We start from the raw sequence: 24264 nt of genomic DNA, 5'->3' as shown, positions 1-24264 counted from the left end.
AGTGGGGACGGCCCGCTGGGGTCAATCATTAACACTTCACCCACACTGGCCCCCAAATAACTTACGCTGACAAGCACTGGACACAAGTGGACACTTTTTTTTTGTCTCGCTACTTTTACTGGACTTTGGGCGTGGGAATCAGCAGAGGCAGGGAGAGGGAAAGAGGGAGAGATAGAGAGAGAGTGAGGGAGAGAGAGAGAGAGAGAGAGAGAGGAGGAAAGAGGGAGATGGGGTCAGAAAGAACATGAAGAGATAGAAAGAGTGTGTGCATTTGAGAGAGAGAGAGGGAGGGAGAGTGAAAGAAGAGGAAAGAGGGAGAGAGAGAGAGAGAGAGAGAGAGAGAGAGAGAGAGAGAGAGAGAGAGAGGCAGAAAGAGAGCGACAGAAGAGAGGAGTACCCTCCCATGACATCAATATTTAATTGGTGGAGATGAGGAGCGGGAGGCACAAAGCTGGCTGTAACTCGAGTGTCTGTTTGAGGGATCACACATTAAACTACGATCAACAGAGTAGCATCTGTTCTCTTAAGCCACACTGGGCCTGGAGGGAGAGCCGAGGAGGGCAGTTGGAGAAGGGGCATCTGCTAGGGTGGAGGGTGGATGGGGGAGGGGGGGGGGGGCAAGGGTGTAGCACACACAGGGGTTGGTGTGGCTCCCCCCTCTAAATCCAGGCCTGTAATTTACACTGGGGTTGAGTTACATGCTTGTGTTGTGCAGTCTACATTTCGCCAGTGTGTGTGTGTGTGTATATGCACAACGGGTGTGTTTGTACATCACCTCCATTTTCTCTTTTTGGGGCGATTGAAAAAAATACGACCAAAATAACACAAACCAAATCCAACCGAGCGCACCCGACCGAAGGCCCTCTGGATCACACAGTCCCGGGAAAACGACGACTGCGGAATTGGCTCCACGTTCTAACTAAAAAACGATATAAAAGGGATATTCACTCAATAACTCTGAACAGATGGATGCTTCACCGACACACCCACGTATAAGTGATGGTGGTTAGTTATTTCCCAATCACCACAAAACAACTCCATGCTCTCTGATATCTGTGAAAATATTTGCTTTGAGAATAACATCTGTGCTGTGGACTTTTTCTCCCCAAAGAACAATATCTCAACTGTGTGTGATGAACGAAAATATACCATCATCTCCCTCCCTTAAAATAAAGCCTCCCTTGGAAAGCATAATGACCAATTCATCTCCTGTACGTCAGCCAAGCTGAAAATGATTTAGACTTGCTTACAGTAGCCAAGTTTAGAGGGAGGAATCACTTGAAGAAGGTGTCTTACTCGCTTTGATATAGCGTGGGCCAACTCACAGATGGTCTCGCTGCATCGTGATCGATTCAAGATGAATTCGCGAATCGCGATGGCGTCATGAATTGTCTTGAACACAGCAAAAACACAGGTCAGCCACAATGAAGGGGTGCGTTCAATAACAACAGGCGTTGGTGATGACATGACCATCATTCATATCTGAGCGGAGGCTCACGCGCAGTCGCGCACACATAGCGGCCTGCTTATCACTCCGGTGCATGCTGGCACATCAGACAGGAAGTGATGTCGCCGTCCACACTTCTTTAAAAAAAATAGCCATGGTTCTCAACGCGGTGTACCTTTGGGCCATGTAGGAAGGAATCTTTAAACACATGCTTCCGCGTGGACGCCAGTGAAAGGCAGGAAGTGAGGGGAATTGTGCCGCGGGGCACAGCCATATTGTTCTGTCTCCGCTGCTCCTGCTGGGCAGTGGAAGGCACTATTTCATCCCCACACGCTCATAAACATCTCCCAGCAGATAGGGGAGGAGAGGAGAAAGACAGAGAAAACGGTAGGCATAAAACGAGGGACAGGAGAGAGAGAGAGAGAGAGAGAGAGAGAGAGAAGGAGAAGTGAAAAGATTGCATGTCTGAGCCTATCTCCTATCTTTCAAGCTCTGCAACAATTTTGCCACTAATAATGTTCACTCACTGATAAATTAATTGTTGTATTGTTTTTATTTGTGTGTCGCTTTGGACAAAGGCGTCTGCCAAATAGCCATAACCATAACCATCACCAAGGAGACATTTTTCAGCCCGCACTGTCTGCCTGGGAGATCCGCTTCTCCCTGCTTTCCTCCTGCTAGTCCAGTGGCCTGGACGCTGAGTCTGGCCACTACGGGAGGCCAGTGACCAGGACGGTGTTGTTAGTTAAACACAGAATGGCCGTCTCCCAGGGCTGCAGGCCAGTGGGAGGACTGTTTGGTGTGCTTTTTACAGCGAAGGGGCGTGTGCGTATGTGTGTGTGTGTGCGTGTGTGTGTGTGAGTAATAGCAAATTATGATAAATATGGCTACTAAAATCCTAGTGATTTTGTGGTTCTGTGTTTGTGAGGTCATGTTGGTCCACAATAGGAGATTGAAGTCCAAAAAGAAATAAGGGACCCCCACCCCCCATCCCCACCCCACTCCACCCCCCACTCCGTTGGCAGGATATGGACTTTCTATCTTTATGTGGTCCACTCTTAAAAGGAGGAAGTGGACGACAGAACTCAAAAGGCTGTTCTTCCTTCCCTTTTCCTCCTGCCCTTGTGCACTAGTCCAAACAAACACAACTGCAATCTAGTCGGGTGAAACACACACACTGGAAGTGCCAAATGGTGCCAACATTTTCCTTTTTTTTTACGCACTTGAGATAAAATAAAATAAAATAAAATAAAAAATAACGACGCACAATAAACAAAGGCAGCCTGCTGCTCCAGCGTCGGGCCGTTTTTAAAAGGGCGGCTTCACACCTGGTTGACTGGGCAGGGAACATGCTCTCTCAGCTGTGGCCTCAAAATGGCACCTAACTGGGTTTAGACGAGGCTACGCTAAGGGGGAAGCTGTGAGATATATGGCCAGATATCTGTCTCACGGTGATCAAAACCACTGGGTGTGTGTGAAGCTCAGGGAGAGAGGGAGGGAGAGAGAGCTGGAGAGGGAGAAAGAGAGGGAGAGGGGGGAGAGAGAGCTAGAGAGCGAGGAGGGGGAAAAGAGAAAGAGAGAGAGAGAGAGAGAGAGAGAGAGAGAGACAGGGAGGGAGAGAGAGCAGGAGAGAAAGAGAGAGGGGGAGAAAAGAGTTACTATATTTTCCAAAAACTCCTGACGCGCAAGATACTCGACAGGAGAGCAGCACCATCTCCAAATGACCCAGTCACCTCAATTGGATGTGTACGTACAGTACGTGCACTCAGATCACCATGACAAGAAAACGCACTTAGTCAAAGTTCACAAAAACAAAAGTCTAAACTCCCTCCTTGGTCCTTATTTGAGTGGGTATTCAGGATGTCTACCACCAACAACTGTTGCTTTCTTTTCAAGAACGAACAACAACAACAACAACAGCAACAACAAAAAAAGCCCAAAGGGGCGTACAGGAAGGTGGCTAAAAATGACTCGCTTGCGCTCACAGACGCGGCCAGCGAACCACATTCCAAGCTGGCTCGTGGGTTCTATAGGAGGAAGTGACATAAAGGGGAAACCAAGAAACAGTCGTAGCAGTTTCCTGTGCCAACAACGACTGCAAACAGAAGAAAAAGAAATCCCTGTGCGTGCCCTGTTTTTGTTATGACTACTAAATGGACTCATTGAGAAATGTCAAATGTTAAAATGGCATTGCTATGTTTTGTAACATTTGATTTTTGATTTGAACACACATGCGCAAAAAACACATCTCATTTGGATGAGCAGCTTAGACCAATCAACAGGAATGTGTGCAAGGCCACCACACCAGTCCCAATAAAAAACTACACTCTACTTTCCTTTGCCATTCTCTCTCCTCTCTTCTTCTTTAACTCCCTCTTCTCCTCTCTCTTCTCCCCCTCTCTCTTCTCTCCCTCTCTTCTTCTTCTTCTTTCCTCTCTCTTCTCCCTCTCTCTCCTCTCTCTCTCTCTCAGTGCCAGTAAAAGGGCGTTCTGCTGTTCCTCTGAGAGCATGCCCTCCCTGGGTGAGTGCTTTAAGCTAATGTCTCGGGCGCCCGCCTTCTTGCTGCCCACCTGATGCCCTGTGCGGGATGATAATCCTGGTGCCCTGTGCGGGATGATAATCCTGGGCAAAAGCTTTGGAGGGGTTTGGCTGCGGAATGGCACAGGGAAGGAGTAGCTCACACCCCCTGGCCAGAGATGCTTGAGATGTTTTATATGAGAGAGAGAGAGGGAGAAAGAGAAAGAGGGAGAGGGAGAGAGAGAAAATGGTTGAAATGGTCCATGATCAAGGACTTGACAATTATTAGTCTGAGAGGAAATAAGGAATGAGGAATAGAAGAGGCAGAGAACTGCACACACACACACACACACACACACACACACACACACACACACACACACACACACACAAACACACACACACAGTGTCTCTGTGTGTTTCAGTCATATTCTTGATACACAACCAGATCAAAAGCTGCACCCACACAGTGATCCACAACCTCAGGAGGGCGAGCCAGAAAGGGGGGGTGGGGGGGTGGCTGAGGCTCAGTAGCACCCCCCGACACACAGACACACACACACACACACACGTAAGCACGCATGTGCGTGTGCGAGTTCTGTGTTGTATCCGGTGCAAGAGTCTAACATGAGGAGCACGGCAGTACTGTGTGACTTAGGGAGTGAGCACTGAGACAAGTGTCTCTCTCAAGCTCGTAGATAAGGCTTCTTGGAATACCGAGTCTTATTCAGCCCTAGGAGATCATATTCTCATGGATATTGACGCTCTTGTCTTGCATAACATTGATGCGTTACAATAAGAAATAAAAAAAAGTCTGAGCAAAAATGTCTCTGAAGAATTGAGTATATTTTTGCCCACAGGAAATGAAATAAACCTTGATGGTGGTAAGACAGTAATTCAGCGTCCTGGCTGGATCCACTCCGAGACTACGAATCCATCACTGAATTAGGGGCTGTACCCAAAGGGAAAATAATGGGCTCAACCAGGGGTATTTTCGGGAGTGCAAAAAGGGCAAATCACAGATTTCGGGGAGAGATAAACATCTCGGAGCTCTTGCTGTGAGGGGGCAGAACCAAGAATGACCAACTGCAACTCTCCAGAGGACCCTGTTTGCTTTTGGTGAATCACAGCAGCAAACTTATCATGAGAGATCACTCATACAGTATATATTTAGAGGAGGCCATCTCTAGAGTTCCACTTTTTATAATTATATCATAATAATAACTAAAAAAGAAAACCCACATAACTGTGAAAGGTCTCTATGGCATTTGTTGATCAAGGACTTTGCCTATTTTTCTCTCTACGGTGGCAGGGCGGAGAGATTTTCAGAGTTGACATTGAACAGAAATGCCACAGAGAAGCAAACAAAGCAGCAGCAAAACAAGGCAATTCAGCCCTGTTGCTCCTGCTGAAACAAATGCTCTGGGAGTTTTGCAGGCTGCGTGAGGAGGGGCAGACATCACATGAACATGTTTTGCTCCCTTTTGCCCTGGGCCTTAATAAAATAAGATTTGAACAAAGAAACGTGCATTTCCTTTCTCCCCGAGACCCTTGCAGAGTTGTCTGTTACCCTTGGAAAGGGTGCATCTGCCTTCAAAACTCACGTTGGTCCCCCTTCCTTAATGCAAGCACAATCACATTATATAAGAGTGAGGGTCAATTATTACAAAGAATGTAAACATTCTCTTCACAAAACAAAAAAAAACCAAATATTTTTCTTGGCAGAGAACAGCAAAGGACATTTTGCCTTTACACAGGCTGAATGACACAGACATACAGATGGCATTCATTGGTCTGGCCCATATCTGGCACAGACTAGGGGCAGATCCATTCTAGTGCATGATCACACCCCATATGCGACTAGGATGTTGCCAACTGAAGGTTCCATTTGATGACGCAATAATGAACTCAAGCAACCGTAACTATGACTGTAAATTCTAGATAGCAATAACATTCTGCAAAAAAACTCACACAAGGGCACGGCAGGCGCGGACCTGTTGAAAAGTTATGGGCCTACAGCATAGCCTACAAAAGGCTAACGATGGCACTTTAACACTCCCCCTTCTGTCAAATAAGCAAACAAGGATGGACATGCCTAATGAAGAACTAGCTTACAGTTATTTTCAATTTCATGCTGACAATAGGTCCTTTGAGGAAAGTTCCAAACACACAAGCCAAAGTGGTGTCGAGGTGTGTTGTGAGGGGTGAGGACATCGCACCAGGTCCTCCCAGGATGGCTATTTCCATCCAGCTAAGTTACTCAGAGTCAGATGATGACCGACATCTTACAATAGCCCCAGTATGCAAGAGGCAAAGGACTACATTAGTCGCTCTGCACTCACAACAGCACCCAAGCAGCATCTCTCTGAGTCAAAACCCGAGTTCTGAATAGCCAAGCTCCCATGACTGGCTTCTACAGAACCCTGGCCAATGCTCTGGTCCAGAGGGCATTATTCAGCGCCTGACTTCCAGGTTGTATGTATGCTGGTGGCAAGCTGTTACAGTACTATGCCATGTGTAAACCTCAATACCCAACAACTGAAGTGATGACGTGCTGTTGATGGCCACAACCACGTGTGGGCTTTAGCTTCATAGGCTCCAATGATTGAGGTTACAGGTTCAATCACAGAGCGATATGCAAACAAATCTACAGCTGCAAAGAGTTTTAGGGACAAACCACTCTCACTATCAGACTCCAGTCCTTCTTGGAGCTCTGCCCACTAGCTGACTGACATCCCTGAGGGCCAATCCCTGACTTAGGTTTCTTGGAGCCCTGAGTCTGATTGGTTAAACGCTCAGACTGTGAAACTTCAGAAGGGGTGTATCTGTGTAATATTACCCTGGCTATTCAGTGAGACTGGCTTAAAGCCATTGAAGATGTGAATATGAAGTTAAGTTTTTGAGCACATTAATGTTTTGACATTTCAATTTGAATCAAGACACATCATGCATTTTGTTTGCTATTCTCTTTTTGAAGTCGAATCAGTCATTGTGAGAGAGGGGGAAAAACAAACAAATTACATTTGGCAAAACCTTCACATCAACTGCAATTTGCAGCAATGCCAATAACCAGCCTAGTCAACACACAGCAATGCTACATATTCCAACATGTCTCTATCTTTGACAGGAGACACATTTGAGCACAAGTTGACTTGACTTCAAAGCAGCCTCCACACGGTGATGGGTTGGCCTGGGGGCAGACGGAGCGAGCGAGCGAGGAGTCGAGTCATGCCACGCTGCCACCGCTGTGCAGGCGCAGATGCAGCATCAGCTGGCACCAGATGTGAGATGGCGAGAAGCTGACACTTAGGCTCTGCTCTATGAAACAAGGAAGTGTTGTGGCGACCGACATCCTTGCCATGAAGGAAGTGAGGAAGTTATGTTGGTCAGTGTGTGGGTGTGTGTATGCACATGTCTGTGTGTGTGTAGTGGTCTGTTGAAATGATGTAATTCCTTATGGACTAACACGATAGCAAATCAGAGGGCCCCCCTCCGCTTCAATACACACACACACACACACACACACACACACACACACACACACACACACACACACACACACACACACACACACACACACACACACACACACACACACACACACACACACACACACACACACACACACACACACACACACACACACACACACACACACACACACACACACACAGCCCATTGGCCTCTGAACGGCCCACCCTGAAATGCACTACTCCCCTTATTAGAGGCTAAATCCCTGTGGCCTTTGCGATGGAAAAAATCCCTCTAAGAATGACCACAGCCCCGTTAGCTCACCTCTCTTGTCTCTTCTGACGACAGCGTACTGGCCTACCTCGGCTCATAATATGGCACAGCAGGCAACCAACCAACCACAGCTCTGTTTCTAACAGCAACGAACCAACTGACCAACCACAGCTCTGTTTCAGCAACGAACCAACCAACCACAGCTCTGTTTCTAATAGCAACCAACCAACCAACCAATCACAGCTGTTTCTAACATTAACCAACCAACCAACCAACCAACCAACCAACCAACCAACCAACCACAGCTGTTTTTAACTGCAACCAACCAACCAACCAACCACAGCTTTGTTTAACAGCAACGAACCAACCAACCATTGCTCTGTTTCTAACAGCAATCAACCAACCAACCAACCACAGCTCTGTTTCTAAAGCAGGAGATACACCAACCCGACGGTTGGACGTCTGGAGGAGTTGGAGGTGGTCGGGAGACTTTTTTCCCATCGGGAGACTTTGAGCTTGCTCAGTCGGAGGTAGCTTCGGCGTCGGGGTGTTGGGTGTTGGGGTACTCTGATTGGTTGTGCTAATTGCGTGTGTGACGTGTACAGACACGCACTGTGTGGGAGGTGTTGGTTGCTGCACCTCGAAATGGCTACCCTTGGCTTGCTTTGTTTGCTAGTGTAGCACAAGCTGGTTTAGTTTGTTTTGTTTACTAGTTGTCCGTGTTGGTTGCAAAACAAAATGGCTTGCTTTGTTTGCTAGTCTAGCACTTGCTAGTTTTGCTACTACTAGTCTACTACTACAACAAGATACTTTCTTGGCTAGCGGACATCGGACACCTGAAAAGGGGCATGTAATTGCAATGTGTGTGTTTTGTTTATGTGCTGCTCACGAGACTACCGTAGCGCCCCTGGTGCCACCCCCAGGGGAGTTTTTGCACAGGCTTTACAAAGTTTACGCGGTGGCAGGGTTGACTGACGTCGCAGGTGTGTTTCGCAGTTTGTCGTCGAGACGACGCCAACGTCGGGAGTCGGGAATTGGGAGTTTGCTCGAGTCTGTGCTGTGTATCTAGGCCTTAACAGCAACCAACCAATCAACCAACCACAATCTCTCTATATTGAAATTATAAGGGGGTGGGGGGGATTTCCATCAAGTGCCATAAAAAAAAACTTCACAAAGCTCAATTTTGGCCATGTAATTAACGACAGCACAGAGGAGGGTGATGAGACTTGAGAACTGCAAGGCTTCTAAAAAATAAAAAAAAAACCCACTAAATTAGCTTCAACTGGGACAAGACAGCTCTATTCTAATTACACTGTTTTGTTTCGCTTTTTTACACCACATGTTCTCATTTGTGCACATAAATAATGAAGAGGATGATGGCTTTGGAATTCTTAATAGTCACATGTGTGGACAAGCTTTTTTTGTGCAGGATCATTCAACAAAACAAAGAACTGAGACCTACAGGCTTGCCTCGACACTGGGTGATTTTGAGGAAGGGAAACACACACACACAACACTTGTGGCCTGTGGTTCTGCTCGACAGCATGTTTAAATGTCACATCCAGTAAAACACAGAGAAAACATTTTGAAACAGGTAAGTAGTATCAGGATTCTACATCTCGGCAAATGCTCTTGGTGCAGGTTCATGTCTAATTCATGCACTCGGTTCTAGAGCTGTCTAGAGTGTCTGTTGGACATCTATTGTGTCCACAGCCTTCAGAGCAAGGCGAGAACAGTGTATGCCAAATGAATAGCAAGGTTTAATGATGAATGATGACACATGATCGCTGTTGAGAAGTTACGGATAACGACTGCGAGACAATTGTTGCCTGCTGTGTTTTTCGTGGCCAAAACACACTTGGTGGCTTGCCGGTGAATTCTCCCAAATCCTTCATCAAACTTGTGATATGACCCACTCACCCCGGGCTAAGCTCTGGGCCTCCCTCCGACTGGTTGAGCAAGATCACCGCAGTCTGACCAATGGCTCGAGCGCTCAAACGCATGCAGGTCAAATTTTACCCAGGGTTCTGTTGCCTTAGGCTGATAGGCAGGCATTGTCTTGGAAATCCAACCCAAGCTAATGGTCACCACATAAAAGACCTTCGGAAAATTCATGACGGTAAAACCATGCACATTGTATGGGCAGAGGAGACGAATAGCCTATTTGAACACACACATGAGCTTGGTCTCCACCTGAATGTTTCTCCCTGATGGCTTCTTCTTGAAGGAAACAGCTGCAACACATCCAATGAACATTGTCTATGACACTAACTGAAATGCGCCTGTAATTGAGGTGGTATTTGTAGGTTATTACACTGCAACTAATATGGAGTCAGATCATGATGTCACTTCTTTTCATCATTTGGTTTCGAGTCATCTAGTCTGTAACACTGATGATCACAATCTTAACTGAATGCAACCAAAAGGACAGGAAACTTGACAGACCCTGAGTAGGCTATACTTCGAATTCATAAGATAACTATCGAATTGATAGTTATCTTATGAAAATGCACTAGCAGCATTAATTATTTCTGTTTTGTAAAACACCTTCAAGTGATTAAATGTGCCTTTCTTTGTTATTGTTATCCTCTAGAAAATACCTATTCTATAAATTGCAATAATTGTGCAGCTTAAAGGCCCTCTCATGTTACAGTGTAGAGTCTTCTGTGTTAGTAGCCTAATTCTCTCCAGCCACCCGAGAACTGACATGGCTACCTCGAAGTTTCAGTTGAATGTAGCTTAATTAAATGCATCGCAAGGAATGAAAACAAAGCTAATTCTTCCCAAAGCTGATTACTACACATACGACAGTCTGCTCTCGTCCATGTGAGGTTGGCTGCCATGGAAATCCCCTGGGGCATAGCACAGCCTCGCACACATCTACGGCTTTTTCTCTGCTCGCACTCCTTCTCCTGCTCAATTACGCCTTGTTTATGTGTTACACAATGTGGACTACCAAGATATAGCCTTTGCGTTTGTTGACATAGGTGCTTACAACACGTACCCCCCACTTCCAACGTGGACAAATGAAAGGGGCAGCGATGGACCAAGGCAGGGGGCTGTCACGCCGTCTTTTGTTCTGTAACACCAGCGTGTCACAATGTAGCCTATCTAGATCTTCCCGGGAACTCCTGATCAGCGTCTGTAAACATTGATGTAGGCAATTGCTGGCATACTTAGTAACATATTCAACTTCATACAAAACTACTGTGATTTGTCATCGTGGCTGCATGTTTTCTGTCCTTCCTGAACGTCCGCTCGCGTTTAACTCGACGACCAACGCCATTACACTTTCGACCAAGCTTGCAAAGACTTCTACACAACACATTTTCAGGAGGCTGTGTCAATTTATCTCGGTCGACAATGAAAAGCGATAAAACATTTGAATTTACTTGTCGGCGGCCTCTCTCATGTGCTAACTGAAGCAGCCCCCGCCCACCATCCCTCCACACTTCCCACGCACACGAGTTGTAAACAATGATCTAGTTCCACAATCGTACGATAAATCTAACAATTGAGGAAATTAGTCGTGGTATGTGAAGTGTACTATGTAAGTTCAAGTTGTACGCTACTTCTTTGTTGAAATAACTGGGGTTACACAGGCGTAGGCTTTTTGCAAGCATTCTTTTCGTGAGCAATAGATTTTAATAGAAACGCCCCTTAATGATCTTAAAATGGCAGCACAAGAAGGTAACGTTATCCTTTAAATTGCCCATTATTGCCTATAACTGGTAACTCATTCATTCGAATACATAACGAGTATACATACATTTGCTGCATTAATAATAATGGAGTCCTACTATAGTGACTTCAAAATGTCTTTCTAGAATCACTTCCTTGATCCAACTTTAATTGCAAACATTCATCCTCTGCCAGAACAGATCCGTGCAAAATGAACATCTGCGCATGTTAAACAAAGATGTAAATACTGGCCTTGAATAACTAAATTGTGACTATTTTCATATAAAACAAGGTTGTTTCGAATCTCAAAAGAGAGCAGCGTCAAAACAAGCAGATGAGGAGCGCTCTACTGTAAGCTATTCATTCTGTTTCATGATGAGCCATTATTACCCGTGCCCCCCGCCCCCCATAATAAGCACACTTCAAACCTGCAACATGTCTAATGTTAATCAGTTACACGACAGGCGTTTGAGAGGCTAACAAAAGTATACAAATAAAAGAAGTCACATACCCATCCATTGCACAGAGGAAACGGTGGCGAAGTGAAACGATAATGTTGGCTCAGGAAAAATGAAGAAAACGGTTTGGGTGTTGTTACAACAGCTCGAGTCTCTCCAGCACAATTTCACTCTCATAGGCACAAAGGCACACTTCCTGCTCCTGACGTGAAAACACAGTAGGCTACACAGGCATGTACAGACGCCTCACCATACAAAATGGCCTCCCCTACCAGAAAGACACACCTTTGAAGAATTGCAAAACGTAAAATGAGATTTGCGTCGGCACTGGATGTGTTCAACCACGTGTTCTAAAGCGCAAATCATATAAAATATCAAAACAGTAAGATCTACTATTTAGGAAATGTTGGAACTGTATGACAAGCTTAATGTATCACATGTAGCCCATATGCTGAAATTATAATTTTCAGGAGGCTAGTAAATTAACTAACCAAAAGGGGACTGTCTGGATAGGCATCACAATGGGGTCTGCGTTATTGCATTACTGGTCTGTGATTTTCAGATAATGAATTGGTGAATCATCAGCTGCATGCTGTAGGACTTAGTTTTGAATGAGTTCACGACATAGGCTAGTGCATGAAGTTACCCACGGGTGCGTTTATTACAATGTTATTTACAGTGTCAGAGAAGGATTTAGGTTAGATGTTATCTCAGTGCAGAGCATGTGCAAACTTGTTGATCTTGTCAAACCTGATCTACAGCTATGTGTTTCTTAACTTGATCAGAGTAAAATGCCACTTTATAATCACTACGGGCTTAAACTGGACATTTGATATGATAAAGTATCGAAAAACTAGCACCACATCAACTCACCAAAATGAATGTAGGCTACATCAATGTTATGTAACTTTTTGGAAAATTAGATCTGTTTTAAGATGATTTAAGAGTCATATAAATGGGCAATGTGCATGCCCGTTGAAGTCTCCCATGAACAGAGGCAAAAATAGCTTTAAACATAATGGATGGGTCATTTCTGCAATGGCCTGTAGGGCCTAGATTAATGTTTAAGTTAACATATCATCAATTTAAGACATCTCTGGGAGATACGATCAAGACATGCGCTGCAATTACTTCGAAAAGCTGTCAAAAGGCAATGAACGAAGGGCATAGGCTGCAACGCTTAACTGTTGCAGATGTTTAGTTGCATAGTCACATTGCATTTTATTTGTGGTTGTTCAATTCAATTGCTGATGACTCGTCAGGAACAAGATGCTCTTCATTCAAGATATTCTACCCATGATTCTACCTCAATGCATTAACAATTTCTATGTAGGCTAGGCAATCACCGGGTGTCTACTAAATTAAATGACATGAAATATCAGCAAGACAAAATTGCCTAATAAACAGAGATTAATCTATGTTTATGTAAAAATAGCCGTGTAGGCTACCCAAGTAGGCGTAGTCTAATCAGCAGAAATAACAGTTAGGCTATAGCTAACGCCTACTACAGGTAGAAGTTTACCTTTAGTCTACACATTATCTGTTACATAAAGAGCAATCGAAATATTAACATATAAACATTGAAATTACGGATAAATGAACCATAACATGACTCAAGGGGGCAGCAACAACGAGCTTGCGGAAACACAAACTCGGCAGAGTGTCATCTCTCGGTCTCAGCGGGTCTTTGTAGGCTAAAGGGCAAGGCAGACGATTGTTATGTAGTTGAAGTTGTTCGCCGCCGCTGCCATTCATTATATCACAGTCACTGCTTTTGCCAGTCCCTGCTCCCTGTGGCTGTTTGCAGAGAAGATCCAACACAATGCTGCAAAATACAGGGTGAGATATATTTTTTTAAAGCTTTCGATTGCAAGCGGCACAGATAATTGTGGAAATTGTTCAAAGCTAGTAACTTATATCATTCTTTAAACTAGATAGCTAGCTAGCTGTTACAGGCTAGCCTCCCTGCAGTTTGAATGTACGTTTAACGTTACAGGCCAAACAGCTAGGCAATTAAATATCCATTTACGTGGTATGAACCAAAAAGATGAGAAATAAGTCAGTCAACATCTGTGTTATGATTTTTGATTACACTTGAGCAAAAACGTTTAGTTAGCAATGCTAACAGCTAGCTAGTTTAGTTAGGCTGACAGCTAACTTAGTCAACGTTAGCGAGTGGAGTTCGGAAGGGATCATTCAACTTTGACAGCATTTATAACATTCATTGTACACCTTATTTTGGCAAATAAGACATGATGTCCGTGCTCTTCTATGTAAAATGTGGGAGCAAAAAATTACTTCTGCCATTGTTTTTGAGTTCAACGAACAGCTATTTGGCTAGCCAGATGAGTTAGCCATGTTAACTGACGTTAACGTTAGCTATTGTAAAATAGTTACTGTGGTATTTAACGTCAACTTCTTGCTAAACAGTGGTGAGGTAGTCATTAATTCCACTTGGAGCCATGGGTCAAATAATGACAGGCAGACGAGCATAGCCCCAACGTGACATGCGACGATTGACCTTTCACACAGATTTTCAATCTCTGAGGTTGTTCCTAGGTTAAAATAGACATTCTCTGGTTAAAACAACCTGTAAGACCCTAAGTTGTTTTTCTTTCCTATCGTATTGTACCGTGTATTACACGTACAGATGTAGCCGAATGAATAATGAGTAATGTATCACAGTGTCAATGTCATAAGTGTTCAAGTGACATCAGTTGTTAGAATGATTGACTTTGATACAAAGATCCCTTGGCCTTGGTCTTCAAGATAATCTTGATGATTCTTGGCTTTTCCAGTAGGCATATGCACCCCTGCATATCCTACAAAACCTTAACATCCTCAATGATGATCAGTGACTAAGCAATGCAGTTTTGTCCTTTTTCAGAAAACTGGCAGGTTGCACCCTGTTCATCACAGGGGCAAGCAGAGGTATCGGGAAAGCCATTGCCCTTAAAGCTGCTAAAGATGGTGCCAATGTCGTCATCGCAGCCAAAACTGCACAAGCACACCCCAAACTTCCAGGGACCATCTACACAGCAGCTGAAGAGAGTATGTGCCCCTGTGACCTGCTCTGACAAAAACAATGACCTTGAATATTGCAAAAGAAGAATGTGTAGTTTGTAGATGTTGTGGTTTTCACTAAGTTGTATTGAGATTGTGCTTCTAAAGCAATTCGTGTAGCACATGTCAGATGGCAAGTTATACTGGTAAAAACAACACATTTATCTGTCTTGCATGTTATATGTAGCCATTGAAGGTCTTTGTAGAAGCTTTTCAGTTGTAATAACCTCTGGAGGATATATAGTTGCTGTGAAGTAGCCCCAAGCTAGCAGGTAAAATGAATGGGGTGTGTTTATGTTAAAGCAACCTCTGTCACACACATGCTATTTATTTATCCAGCAAATAACAGACAAGGTAGAATATGTTGCATGCTTTTATGAAAGTATGATGTATTGCGACATCGAAGCAAGTCAAATGTGTAGTTTCTGATGTCTCATTTCATCGAACTACAGATACACTACCCCACCTCGTAAAGTTACATAGTGCGTTTATAGCCGATAGAGGGCTGCGAAGTGAAAGCAGAAATGCCGTTCACCCTGTTACGAGTTGATGAACCGCCGAAATTATTTTAGAAACATTATTCTAAGGTACGAAAAACTCTTTGGTGTTGCTTTAAAAGAAAAAGATGGTGCATAGGTAGATGTGTAAATGATAACCAGAAATAATAATGAAAAAAACTATTTGTCTATTTTGCTTTTGTCTCTTGCAGTTGAGGCAGCTGGAGGAAAAGCCTTGCCCTGTATTGTAGATGTACGAGATGAAACTCAGATCAGTGATGCAGTGGAAAAGGCTGTGCAGAAGTTTGGAGGTGAGTTAAATCACACTATTTCACACTAGGTCACATCTCGTCTAACTTATACAGGCTGGTCAACTTCTCAACACCAAAAACACAATACTTGTAAATACCTGTACACCTATAAGCATATCTTCATATCCATGTTGATGAGTTCTTGGTCACTATGGTTGATTCTACAGGAATTGACATCCTCGTTAACAATGCCAGTGCAATTAACCTGACCGGTACTTTGGAGACATCCATGAAGAAAGTGGACCTCATGTTGGGCATTAACCTTAGAGGAACCTACCTCACGTAAGTATTGCATACCAAGATAACGTAATATCAAAAATATCTGACTCTTCAGATTTGGATATTTTAAAAAGCTGAATGCACATCACCATATTCAAGCTACTGTAGCCAGCATATTTTAGCAGCATTGTTGTTTCTGTAAGGTTGTAGTTTGATGTACTATCCAGCAGATGTCGCCACCACACATACTAAAATTGTGATCATGAAATATAAATCTACACTGTCATCTCATTATCTACAGTGTCACGGCCAAATGTGAAATTTTGATAAATCATAAAAACAGGTTTACTTTTCCTCATCCAGAACAATTATAATTTCTCAAGCTGAAAATATTCCCAGAACACACCTCCAGGGGTTCTGTTTAAAGGTGGTATGTGGAGTTTTGTTTTGTTTAAAATATCCAATTTGTGCAATTGTACAATAGCCTATTATTAAATTGTGTAGTGTTACCTTGTCAGTCGACATGGTTCATTGGTTCTTAGAAAGTAGTCTTTGTTTTGTTAACATGTCCATATGCACCATGTCGAGAGGGAGGGGTGCTAGAGGGGTTCTGGTATTTGCAATAGTTGTGTAAGATACAGATACTCTAGGCTGGGTAAACCCTGCCTGACCTGCCGGCGAATTTGGATTTCTCCCGACAGCTCAGGCTGGAAACCTGCACATCTATCTCCCCTGCTTCCTGTCCATCAACCTTTGGGTCCAATCACAAACCAGCTTATCCAAAAGATGCACCCGGATCTTTGGTCTGATTGGTTGAGGGACTATCCAAGTGTACGGAGTCATTCAAACTATGCTCTTTGATCACGCCTCTTGTGCAGTAGAAATAAAGCGCAGACTCCCCAGGCTAATGTTCAATCTTAAAAGATTTCAATTTCACGTTAGTCTTTTGCGGTGCACAATTGCATTAAAAACATCAAGTCTTAGAAACTTCTGTGCTGCTCCGGTGTTTTCCTCATCTTAAAAGATTGAGCTTAGTCTGGTGATATCCAGAATACAAATACTCTGCAACTGCAAGGGGAACCCCATAGCAAAAAAAACTTAACATTTGGCATTTGATACCTTTGAGAGGTATCCTGCACAAGGGCCGATAGGTCTGGTTCACTGTTTCTGTTCCCTTTTGCAAATCCCACTAGTTGTTTTGAAACTTGACATTCTGGCTCTGACACAAAAGCTCCTTTTTCCCTTTTACTCACTCAGGTCAAGATTGTGCATCCCACATCTTCTGAAGAGCAAAAACCCTCATATACTAAACCTCAGTCCACCACTAAACCTTAACCCCATCTGGTTCAAGAACCACACAGGTAAGGAGGACTCTTGAAATGGTGTATTCGTCCAAAATAATGCATATATTTGCAAAAAACATTGCGTACATGAAAATAACAATGTTTCTACTTTTATTCAATTAAGCATACACAATGGCCAAGTATGGAATGTCAATGTGTGTGCTTGGAATGGCAGAAGAATTCAGAGGATCCATCGCCGTTAATGCCTTATGGCCGAAGACAGGTACTTTTTCTAGTTTGTGTAAAATTAAAATGAATCTTAATCTGGTATGCAGCTGTCCAGGATATACTGTACGTTCTGTAAACCTCCCACCCAACGGCATAAGACTCGTGCTAATGAGAGAGCGAGCAGGCTGGGCTCTTAACTCCATTGTTAGCAACCTCCACTCCCAATCTGAGGTGCTGCTGTTTGAAGGTTTGAGTCTGGGCATTTGCAGGGTTGAACCGCACAGTTTACACTTACACAATGTTTGAAGGTCTCATTCTTCAAAATAAACAAAGAGTCCAGACATGAGAATCTAATTTTATATATGCCTAACACACATTTTGAGAGAACTATCTATTTATCATCTGGCATAATTGTTATCGTGTACTGATCTCAGTCATTTAGAAATGTGGTCTTTTATTCTAATTGGCCCCTATGTTTTATGTTTCTTTAGCCATCCAGACCGCTGCTATGGACATGCTTGGGGGCTCGGACATTGGGAATCAGTGCAGGAAGGTGGAGATCATGGCTGACGCGGCTTACGCAATCTTCAACCAGTCCACAAACTACACTGGGAACTTTGTCATTGACGAGGACATCCTCAAAAAGCAGGGGATCAAGGACTTTGACATCTATGCTGTTGCACCAGGTTTGTATGCAATAAGTCTAGCTTTACAACCACACACAGTGCTCTATAGTTATCTAGAATATCAAACTTATATGATTGAGATGTGTGTGTATACGAATGGAATGTGGAAGGTTATTGTTATCAGGGACAGCACTTAATATTCAATTTGTTAAATACAGTACACAAGGATTCTTACTAGGGCTGCACCATTAGGAGAACATACGATGACATGATTGTCATCTTTCTGACAGTAATTTTTGAAAGTCAGGCTTTAGTGTTCAGTGTTTCCCACAGATTAGAAGGCAATGTGTGGTGGTCGCCCCATGTCTGACGGGGGGGGGCAGGTGCACCCATATTTTCATTTTTCATTTTCCATTTTCATTGCATCGCCTTTTTATCGCTCTCCTTTCATATAATGTAATTTTTTTTTTTTTACCAAGATGTGAAGCTTGTCTTTATTTGAAACACACACACATGATGTAATTATTTACATTATATATACTGACATTTCTGATATTCACAACAGCAAACTTTATGCAGGTTATAGCCTACTTCATATTACAACTCCACTTCTTAAATTCAGCTGTCTGGTTGAAGCCTCAAAATATTGTAAACAAAGTAGCAGGCTAAGCTTATCATACTCTACTGGTTGAACTGTTCAGCTTCCCCACATGTGTTTAAGTTTCAAGGTAAGCTAATACTTTTTCTCCTTGGGACAGGCCCTTTTAAGTCTTGGAGTTGAAAAACATGGTTGGTCAGTCAACTTGAATGCAAGAGTTTTAATCAAATGTCTGCAGCATAGCCTACTAATGATGCTAACCGAATATAACAGTAATTTAGCTAGCCGTCTTCTGAGCGTCAATGCGTTCACGATTGTGAATGTTTTATTTGGATTAAATGTGCATGTGGAGGACGGGTGTCCATTGAGCACGCACGAGAGCGGGCCGAGTAGAATGAGTTTACTTCTACTGTTTGGTAATTAAGTTGCACGCATAGTCTACAAAAGTTGCGGGAGAACTTTATGCTTCTACCCGAGCAGCGTCAGGTGCATCAGTGCGACCACCGACCACGCTTCCAGGGATGATCTCGTTGGTTTTCATGGAGACAGACAGCCGCGGTGTGCACGGAGGAGGGGCTGTGTGTGCGTGTGTGTGAGAGACAGACACGTGAGTGACAGAGAGGGAGCGCAGGGAAAGGAAATTCAGCTTTACGAATGCTGCGTGTTTTTCAATAGCGTTTCAAAATAAATAAATAAAAGAATAACGAAACGCAATATGTGGCGGCCGGTGCTGAATCTGTGGCGCACCGCCACAAATTTGTCTATGTGTGGGAAACACTGGTGTTGTACTCCAAATTTGGTTGACTTCTAGAAGGTCAGCATGCCTAGCGCAGGTGAGTTAGCTGAGTCTTACTGTCTGTCACGCGGGGAAGATGAGAGGAGAATATGAAAAATCATAGATGTGATATAAGATTACAGCAGTTTCCTGTGTGTTAACCACATTGTGTTTAAGTATAGTAGTAATATATATACTTTTTTGATCCTGTGAGGGAAATTTGTTATCTGCATTTAACCCAATTTAACCGGATTAGTGAACACACACAGCACACAGTCAACACACAGTGGTAAATCACACACTAACTCAGAGCAGTGAGCTGCCTGCCCAACCAGTGGCGCTCGGGGAGCAGTGAGGTTAGGTGCCTTGCTCAAGGGCACTTCAGCCGTGGACTGGCCGGAGATCGAACCGGCAACCCTCCGGTTACAGGCTCGAAACCCTAACCAGTTGACCACGGCGGCCCCAAAGCTGTTTTATGCTGTTTAGTTAAAAGAAGCAAAACCGTATTAATATCATATTTACTGCCCCCGTGTATTAACCTCGTAGTTGAAGAACATTTGCAAAATCAATGTATAAGCTGCGGCTAATAGTTGGGGAATTACGGTAGGTTAACTGTTATGACAGAGTTGCAAGCTGAATTGCAGAGTTTGCGTTTAGCTAGTTGACTTAGTTAAAATTGTGACTTCTATTAAAATCGATTAATTGTGCAGCCCTAGTCCTCACTATGATTAGCACTTCTAGTGAAGCCTATTTATTGTGCACAGAGGCTGCTTTGCTGGTGATTTTGTGTCTTTTGGTTTTGATGGTAAATAGGCCTGGTTGTAACGATAACACATATCCTGTGCATTTCTCAGGTCACTCTCTGCTGCCTGACTTCTTCCTGGATGAGGAGCCTGAGGGGCTGGTGAAGCACATGGAGGATCATGGTAAGAAATATAGTAGTATACTGTACATACATTTTTGAAATTTTGGAAATTAGGTCTCTGCATTTATGAACATACGCATTGAATACACAGTGAGGTGAAGTACACACTAACCCAGAGCAGTGAGCTGCCCAACCAGCGGCGCTCGGGTAGCAGGGAAGGGTTAGGTGGGGTTAGGTGCCTTGCTCAAGGGCACTTCAGCCGTGGACTGGTCGGGAATCGAACCGGCAACCCTCCGGTTACAGGCTCGAAGCCCTAACCAGTAGGCCACGGCAGTATGAGAACCACACTCTCGTTTCAAATGCCAAAGATGATTTCAAGGTGCTCTAAGCGATGTTGAGTTGAGCAAACATCTCCTCACCATGTGCTAGCTGTCTGTCCTCTGAATACACTGTAAAAATGCCTCTATGCCATTGGTCTCGGGCTCCAAAAACAGCCACAAAAAAGTCAGGTCCAGCCTTTCCAGACTATGAACTGTTCCAGCCAATCACCGACGAGGTGCGTGTTCATGATAGTTTCATTTGTACGGAAGGGAGGGGGATGGAGGGGCAAGCTCGCTCTCTGTTTTGTTCGAACATCAACAGAAGTGACAGAAGAACATTGCTTAGAGCATCTTTAATCAAGCAAGTGTACTTGTCTTGTGTGGCTTTCTGTTGCATATGTTGAATCTGTGACATTGGATGATTTTTGAAAATCTTAAAGGGACACTTCACCGATTAGCATTAAGCTTTGTATCTTTAGAAAACTAGTCTTGTTTTTGAATGGTCGTGCATCATTCCCTCAGTTTGCCTTGAGATGGGAGAAATACGGATTTCAATGGAACCCATGAATAGGACTTCCTGCTTTCAATGATGTAAAATGATGATTTTTACATCATTGAAAGCAGGAAGTCCAACTTTGAAATCCGTATTTCTCCCATCTCAAGGCAAACTGAGGGAATGATGCACGACCATTCAAAAACATGACTAGTTTTCTAACTATACAAAGCTTAATGCTAATCGGTGAAGTGTCCCTTTAAGGTGATTTATATTTAGCAGACGATTTTACCCAATGCGGCACAGACTCGTAGCAGTGGATTTTGCAAATGTTCATGAGAAAGTGAAAATGTGGCACAGAAACTTTGGACATGCATAGACGAAGATAAACTCACACAATCCAAACTGCCTCTTTAGGTGCTACCCCTGCTTTCAAGACTGGGCAGGCCAGTGCAGAAAGTGGTCCTATTGCAGACACCTTCAAGGTCATCAAGGGAGTCCTCAATCCAGAGGTGGTCAAGAGCACTCAAGGAGTTTACAAATTTGACCTATCAGGTAAAGTACTCTCCTCCATATACATGTGTTTCTGTAGATGTAGTTGTGTACTGTTACTGTTACTGTTACTGTTAAGGCCAACGCCCACCAGAAGCGTACGCGGCGCACTATTCTAAAATCCTGCGCGGCAAGCCCAGACCGCCGAACACCTTCTGGTGGGCGCCGGGCTTTACTGTTACTGTTACTCTAGTTGACTGTTAAGTGCCCATACCATATATGGGTCCCACACTCACTTCTGTCAATCTCTGTCCTGTCACAATAAAGGCAAAAATGGCAAAAAAAAAATATATATATACAAAAGTTGAGTGTTTAGAACTGTTTAGGCTTTAAGCATGTCCTTTAGGGAAGGGATGTGCAGGGATTGAAGGATTTTTAGCATGTTCTTTAGGGGTGACTTGGGCAGGGACTGAAATTGTGTTGGTCTCCAGGGGAGCATCCTGGAGTTTGGTACATCGACCTGAAGTCTGAGACAGGAAGTGCCGGCAGTGGGGAGCCGCCAGTCAAAGCAGACGTCGTCATGAGCATGGACAGCGCAGACTTCATCAAGATGTTCGCAGGTGAGGCAAAGTGGTTCCAGTTGCATTTGAACAGATTCAATGTAATAAGTCATCAAATCAATCCAGAGTGTCAAAAAAAGGGAAGACACCAACAGAAAAAGAAACCCCAGAAATATGAAACCATTCATAGAGGAATAAAGCCGTATTATAAATGATTGGTGAGATTCAACCGCAACAAATTCACTAACACTTCCAACCGCTGAGCACAGGTGAAGTTCAGGAATGAAGTAAAGTGCAGGGGGGTGGGGGAGAGAAAAAGGAGATGATGCAAGGCAATGAAATGAACAAAAAAGGAGGAGAGAAAAGATGAGATGGGGAAGGGGAGCAAAAAAAAGTGAGCAAGAACAGGAGGGTGCTTTTCAGATGGAAAGCGGTTCCAGTTCTCTGCCCCACACCCTCCCACCCCGCCTGGGGTGTTGAAAGTTGAAAACTTAGGTGCCCGCACCGCCGCCTCAAAAGCTGAAAATGTTTTATCTTGGAGGCAGGCAGGCGTGTTCTCGATTCGTGCACGCATGTGGGAACTCGGGACTGCACTCGGGATCGCCCGCTTTGCCCGCCAGCTTTGCCCGCCAGCTTCTCATTGGAAAAGAATTGATTAGTAGTGAGTCTCGCTTGAGAAGTGGTAGGCACTAGCCAGGCTAAGTGAGTTTTGCTTCGCATGTGAGAAGGCAAGACAAACACTAAACATTTGTATGATATACAGTGTTTATCTGTGTTCATTTATACTTTTGCTGACACCACTTGGCCAGGTCTTGGTTGAAAATGAGAACCAATTGATTTTATCCACTGAAGGAAAGGTCAAGTTTAGTCTGTCTACGTTTTCCTCAGGCTGTTGTAATTGTTGGGTGTATTTCTTTAAATAGGTCTAAAATTGAAATATGAAAACAAACAAAAAGATGGCATGTGATGTGATATTTTTCTCCTTCTACAGGGAAGATGAAGCCAACCATGGCCTTCATGTCAGGAAAGCTGAGGATCAAGGGGGACATGACTCTTGCCATTAAGATGGAGAAGATGATGAGTCTGATGAAACCCAAGCTGTAAATAAGACTCATGAAATGCCTTATCAGATGTACACGTCTTTATATGAATGTGTTTTGTTGAACTGGTCTTTTTCTAAAAAAAGTTTCTAATAAACTTGTTCCGATGATGCTGCTAATTTTACATTTCTTTATAGAAGTGTCAATATTGAAGGAGAATAATTGCACCCCATGTGCCGTTTGTAACTATACTATGCCTTGTTTTGTGTTTTTACAAAATACACGTTTGAAATGAATTCAACAGCACTTGTATGTCAAAGCAATTTTTTAAATAAAATGCATGCATAAAACATCCATAATGGAATAGAAATAGGATCAACAAGCAGGTAACACTCTGGGGAAATAAATAATAATATAATAAAGTATTAATGATGTATTATTCTCTCCTGAGAGTACACACACTCAGGACCACACAACACATGTAACTGTGCACACTTGTATATTAGACACAGACATACACACAGTATCGGTCACTGAGGGTCAAGGCCTGTGTGAGGAGTCTCTATATCTGGTGTTTCTGAGCATAGACGGAGGAGCTGGGGTGTAAAGATGGAGTTCAGCAGGTCTGTCAAATGAAAACTACTTAATATACAAGACCAGTCCTACACACAGGCACACATATGCTAAATAAATAAATCAATAAAACCATTTGCTGTTAACAATGTCATTAGTAGGTGCTTATTCAGCTGTTAAGAAATAGTACCACTGAAAAGGTCCTGTATTTTCATCACACCAGCTGACAGACAAGTGACTTATTACGCGTTTCCTGTCTACGCGGAAGTACCCAAGTGCGCAGGCGCGACTACGGTCATTGTACTGTGTTGAAAAAACATCTATATCAGAGCCCCTTTAGGGAGAGCCGGTCCACTTCCTATTAACTCCATTGTACCGGATTGTTCATGCAATCTGTTGAAATTCCGCTAGGGGCGTTGCCGAGCAAGTGATACATGAATTGTGGTCTATGGGGCTAAGCGGCTAGAACTCGTT

At 43.7% G+C, this 24264-nt stretch overlaps 2 protein-coding genes across 5 annotated transcripts in view; one reads left to right on the top strand and one right to left on the bottom strand.

The window, feature by feature from the left end:
- ptbp3 (polypyrimidine tract binding protein 3) overlaps positions 1-12058 on the bottom strand; it is a 71101-nt gene extending 59043 nt beyond the window's left edge. For all 4 annotated transcript variants that reach the window (XM_062554673.1, XM_062554675.1, XM_062554671.1 and 1 more), the window contains exon 1: positions 11901-12058. The gene's annotated coding sequence lies outside the window, so the exon portion shown is untranslated. The remainder of the gene's footprint in view (positions 1-11900) is intronic.
- A 1471-nt stretch (positions 12059-13529) lies between these two features.
- Positions 13530-23513, top strand: hsdl2 (hydroxysteroid dehydrogenase like 2). Its single transcript, XM_062554544.1, has 11 exons — positions 13530-13686; positions 14735-14898; positions 15620-15718; positions 15886-16000; positions 17195-17298; positions 17405-17503; positions 17940-18134; positions 20302-20373; positions 21543-21680; positions 22109-22237; positions 23169-23513. The coding sequence occupies exons 1-11, from the start codon at positions 13670-13672 to the stop codon at positions 23279-23281; spliced, it is 1245 nt and encodes a 414-aa protein (XP_062410528.1). The 5' UTR covers positions 13530-13669; the 3' UTR covers positions 23282-23513.
- The last annotated feature ends 751 nt before the right edge of the window (positions 23514-24264 follow it).

The sequence above is a fragment of the Sardina pilchardus genome, chromosome 14 (assembly GCF_963854185.1).
Source record: "Sardina pilchardus chromosome 14, fSarPil1.1, whole genome shotgun sequence".
NCBI classification, from domain to species: domain Eukaryota; kingdom Metazoa; phylum Chordata; class Actinopteri; order Clupeiformes; family Clupeidae; genus Sardina; species Sardina pilchardus.
Note: the sequence above shows the minus strand (reverse complement) of the source record. Positions and strands in the feature narration are given on the sequence as shown.